Source organism: Elephantulus edwardii, unplaced genomic scaffold (assembly GCF_000299155.1).
Source record: "Elephantulus edwardii isolate Elephantulus edwardi_28Jun2011 unplaced genomic scaffold, EleEdw1.0 scaffold00141, whole genome shotgun sequence".
NCBI classification, from domain to species: domain Eukaryota; kingdom Metazoa; phylum Chordata; class Mammalia; order Macroscelidea; family Macroscelididae; genus Elephantulus; species Elephantulus edwardii.
Window position 1 is genome coordinate 5,073,799 of NW_006399891.1, and position 5,497 is coordinate 5,079,295.

Below are 5,497 nucleotides of genomic sequence, written 5' to 3' on the forward strand. Positions count from 1 at the left end.
TTCTTCTCAGAGTCAGCCACAGTTTGTTATGATCCACACAGTCAAACGCCTTTGCATAATCAATGAAACACAGATAGACATTCTTCTGGTATTCCACACAGATAGACATTCTTCTGGTATTCCCTGCTTTCAGCTAAGATCCATCTAACATTAGCTATAATATCCCTAGTACCATGACCCCTTCTAAACCTAGCCTGGACTTCTGGCAGTTCTCTGCAGGTGTACTGTTCCAGTCGTTTTTGGATAATCTTCAGTAGAATCTTGCTTGCATGTTGCCACACTCTGTTGGGTCACTTTTCTTTGGAATGGGAGCAAATATATCTTCCAATCAGTTGGCCAAGTGGTTCTCCAGATTTCTTGGCACAACTTGGTGAGCACATCCAGGGCATCGTCTGTTAGCTGAAATACGTACAACTTGAAAAACATAATCTATGACACCTAAGTAGTTAGTATATGAAGAAACTGCTAAATTGGTCTATTTGGCTGTGTATATTCTCAACAACAACAAAATATGGTTTTAGCTTAAATCACAATGTAAATTCTAGCCTTAAGTAACTTGAGTTCTAGACCCAATTATATTCAAGCTTGTAGTTAAGAGTTCTTTAGAAGACTTTTTTCTCCCTCTGTCCACCAAAAGCCAGCAGACAAAATTAACTTGGAATGTTCCATTCTGTGCTGTTGTTTTCTTTCAGCTACAGTTTTGTGCTTCTAGGTTTTACTTTCTCTGTCCCAGGAACTCGAAAGCTGCATAACCAATTTAAAGCTAGATGGTAGAGACAGGAATTAAGCAAACCCCCAGGAGAAGCAAGGCCAGAGCCTGATCCCCTTGTCAGCTGCCATTTTGGCTCTGCCCTTAATAAATTCCCTAGCCTTTCCAAACACTGGCAATATATCAAAAATGATGTATTTTATACTCGGTTTAGCATTTTAGGTGGTTAAGTAGTTTGAGAATTCTCAAGGTAGATAATCTTAAATACTTCTGGAATTAAAAATCTCCCTGTTTATTTTAATTACCCACCTTGTATTTTTGCACTACACATTTACTATACTCATGGAACTGAAATGCAGAAACTGGTTTGCATTATTTGGTAAAAAAGCAACCAATGATTTTTAATTTAACAACAACAAAATGACTTTATGTTACCTTATCAGCTCGTCCCATGAAAGCAGGTTTGCCTGCCAATCCAAGGCAAATTGCACATACAATGCTGGACTTCCCTGTTCCATTAGCGCCAATAATCATATTCAAGTGAGGTCCAGGAGATACTTCACAGATATCATACGTCCTGAAATATGAAGAAGTGAAATTACTAACCAGAATTAAAAGACAAATATGTTTTTTACAAAAGAAGGTGTCCTTGCTTTATATTATCATTTCCTAAAAACAGCCTCAAATTCCTTTAAAAAAGTAAATAATTTTACAAATTTATTAGTAATTATCTCTCTCAAAGTCAAAACTCTCATTAACTTCAAATCACAACCAACTTACAGTGGACCCTCCATTGGGCTTCCAAGGCTGTAAATGGCATGATATACGAATGCCTAGCTTTGTAGCTGTTGGTAGATTTGAGCTCACAGACAAGTGAGGTCTTTGGATTAGTAGCACATCCCCCTATAGACTAGGCCAACAGAGCTCTCTGTTATTGAGAAGATATTAACAAACTGAAGAGAAAAGGCAATCAGTGGAAGAATTTAAATAGCTAACAATAGTATATCATATTCACAATAAAAATATCCAAAAGAAAAACTGACATTTTTAAAAAAAGTCTACTGAATAAAGTTTAATCTAAGTTATTATTTTTAGAGAATGTATTGTTTTTATAACAATAATCACAACATGCATTAGAATATATAAAGGTTACATTGTTTTCTCATGCAAATAATTTTACACCAAATATTAATGTTAGAGAAGTCATGAACTCTTTAATATATAAATTTCACATTAATATTTTTCCTGAATTAGAATATTTAATCACAGCTGTCAATATTTTCATGTTTAAACTCAACCAACATTTTTATCTATTTCATATTACATATACATGGAAGACATGTATGAAATTTTACTACGCTTAGGTTTTTTTTAAAAAAATGACATTCATGTCCATTAATCTGCTGTTGGAAAATTAAAAAAATCTACTGCTAGTCCACGTTCAAATAAATTTTACTCTTATGGGAGAAAATAAGAATGCCCCAGCAAGCATTTCTATAATATTCCCTAATGCCTGCAACAGTTAGCACTTAATGTTTACCAGTTGCCGGAGCAGTTACCATAAAAGGTGAAGCAAGTGGTCTTTCTAACCTGTCTTTGAGTATCCTGAAGTGGAAAGCCACAAAGACTGTCCTATTCCCAGAGTCTCAGTAAGCATGCAGACCACAACTGAAGAATGCACGCTTAATTTAACAGGAAAAGAAGTTTACCAACCACTCCTCAACTGGACACCCTAATTAATGACACTTTTAAATTCTAAGAGGTAATAAAATAAACACTGGTGGTAGAGGAAAAGTATTTCCTGGCTAATTTTCCAACCCCATACCTCTCAATTAATGTTATACAGCATCTAATTTATCTTTTCAGATGCCCTGCTCCCTTAAAATAAGTCCTACATTTACATAATCAATAACTGGCCAACTGAAGCATTCATTTAAAAAAAGGTTTCTTCCCATATTTTACACACCATATTTATAGAGTAGATTTTAATCACAAAAATAATTCTGCAAGAAAGTGAGGTAGGAGGGAATGCCCCTACATTAATTTTCTTCCTGCATGATTAGATTTAAGAACATGTAAGCTAAATGTAATTTTATAAATGGTAAAAATAAAACTAGTCTGGGCCCTTCGAACATTTAGAAAAGTACCTTACATAGAACTTCAACACATGAAGCTCCATTCTTGAAACACTTAGATTTACTGCTGTGAAATTCTTATACACATGTCTTGCTTTTATGAGAGGTAACTGTTATTTAAGACAAAAGAAAAAAGCATGAGAATTTCTGGCCTATAACACACATGTTGTTGCTGTGTGTCATCCAGTTGGAAGTGATCCATAGATGACCCTCGAGTGGGTTTTCAGGGGCAATTACTCAAATAGGAGGAGAATGCTTCTTCCACAGAACTGCTGGCAGATTTGAAATGCATGCCTCTGGGATTGCAGTGCAGCTTCTTACCACTAGGGGGCACACACACAAGTTGTTGACTGTCGACGAGTTGAGCACAACTCATAGCAACCACATGAACAAAAGGCCTGAAGTCTTTCCGTAACTATCATCATTTATGAAAGTTCCATTGTTTCCAGACACATGTTGTTTAGGAAGTGGATGCCACTCCTGCTTCCAAACCTACAGATAATACAAATAAGAAAAGCTGCCAAAGCCTAAACAAGCCTTTGCATCTTTCAGTGAACTTTCTTTTCTTAGCACACTCCTTCAGAGGGCTATCATCATTGGGGCAGCTTTTTATCTGTAAGCCGCCAGTGTCTCCCATATTCACATCTCTTCAGGTACTAACTTCACACTAGGAGACCTACTCAGCTAATTATGTTTCTTGCAAACAGCAAGTCCAATGCATAAAAAGTGTACATGCTCATAAGAAACTGGTACCAGAGGGGGTTGAAACATTTGCCAAACCAAACCACCTGGGTATATTTGCATAAAAACACGGTGCTCAATAATTCCACTTTGATACCCCACAGCAATCAATTCAACACGCTCAAAGTTAAACTCACCCTCTTCCCAATGCAAAACTACTGTTTGTTTGTTTTAATAATTTTAATGAACATTTACAGATAATTTGGATTTCCATTCATTCACTGCTGCACTTCTCTACCCGCCCAGCCCTCTCCCACTGCCCCCCAGTTCGCTCCTCTCTTTCAAAAGTAAAAGAAAGACTCCCTCCCTGGTACACAATCCCCCCGCCCCAAGTACATTCCACTATGCAACTTTTAATTGTGGATTCTTGTGATAACCATAATACCCTATCATACATCACTTCTAAATTATTCAGTCCCTCATCTGACAAAACTACTTTTGTGGTCTTACAGCCAACTACTGTTAGGTGCCCTCAAGTTGAGCATGATTTATGTCAACCCCATGAACAAATACCCAAGCTGTGCCTATCCTGTGCCATCTTCATCATATGTGACACACTAGAACTCACTGCTGAACGCACCATGTCAATCCATCATGTTGAGGGGTCGTCTTCTCCTTCGCTGACCCTCCATCTTTCCAAGCATGATATCCCTTTCAAAAAAAAAGCCTCGCCTAGCTACATACTATTTAATATTTAGGCAATACTGTTTGGTACTACTACTATGTTCTATTGTGCCAGAAACAGTAAAATTGGCACAGGATAGAGCAGGGTTTAGGGCTACTGTACACAGGGTCACTGTGAGTCACAGGGGACTCGCTGGCACATAACAACAACATTTATTATTATAATACTATTTAGGCCTAAATCAGAAACCTAGGTATTACTTTGAATAATACCTTTGATCTCCTTCATCTCTCCTGGTCCTCTGCCCCAGCATGAAATCAGTCACAAAGGTGGTACTTCTAATTAACTCCTGAGTTAATTCATCTCTCCAAACTATCTTGTCCATTACCTCTCACTGAAGTCTCACACAAGGATTCTTTCCTCTTATACAGCTCCTCCCCCTAAATGAATCTCTTTATATCATAAACTAGCCCTAGTCTGCTCTTTCTCTGCTTTCTATCTCCTTCCCCATTTGCTGATTAGACCTCTAAATTCTACACATGGGTAGTCCCAGTTTATAGTGTATTCAAACTGTAATAAACCAAACTTAGAACCATTCTTTAGTCTTACATTATACTCAGAAATATGTACTACATCATATAATCTGCCGCTATCATCTTTTGATATTTACTCACAGATGTTTATATGTTTCCAATTCTCAGACAGATGACAATGATAACACAAAACCAAAGCAAGCCAAATCCAAAAAACCCATTGCTTCAAGTCTTTTCCAATTCACAGCACCCCTATATGGGGCAATAATGAAAATGCTAAGAACAACATATTAGACTTAGGACAAACTTATATGCAAAGGAGTCATCAGAACAGAACCTTACCATAAGTTGGGAACTGTACAGATCCATAGAGTGCAATTTATTTTTTCAACTAACTTATGCTTCCTCCTTTCTCCAGGACTTTACATCTGCAATTTTTCTTGGTCTAGAAACCTTTACTCCAGCCCTATGTGACCTGTTTCACACGTAGGAAGTCTTCCTTGATTCATTCTTCTAGGACTTTCAGTTCTTAACTTATTTCACAAAAAAACCCCTCACAGAGGCTGCACTTTCCAGCCAACTTCTTCTCTTTCTTTTTCTCCTCATCCTTTGCCATTCCCTATCACTCCTCCCTGAGAGAGACTTCACCCTGATTCATAAGGAAAAGGGGACGGCGTATTCTCTTAGCTACTTCTTGCAATCCCAATACAAATACCAATCCCATTCTTCAACAAGATGGAAAAGGCAATCTCCA

General features: G+C 37.4%; 1 protein-coding gene across 1 annotated transcript in view; it reads right to left on the bottom strand.

Moving 5' to 3' along the window:
* The window catches only part of SMC5 (structural maintenance of chromosomes 5), a 118,408-nt gene that overhangs the window by 105,603 nt on the left and 7,308 nt on the right, over positions 1-5,497 (bottom strand). Inside the window, exon 2 of the mRNA XM_006894404.1 lies at positions 1,145-1,286. Within this exon, the coding sequence (XP_006894466.1) occupies positions 1,145-1,286 (142 nt within the window). The remainder of the gene's footprint in view (positions 1-1,144; positions 1,287-5,497) is intronic.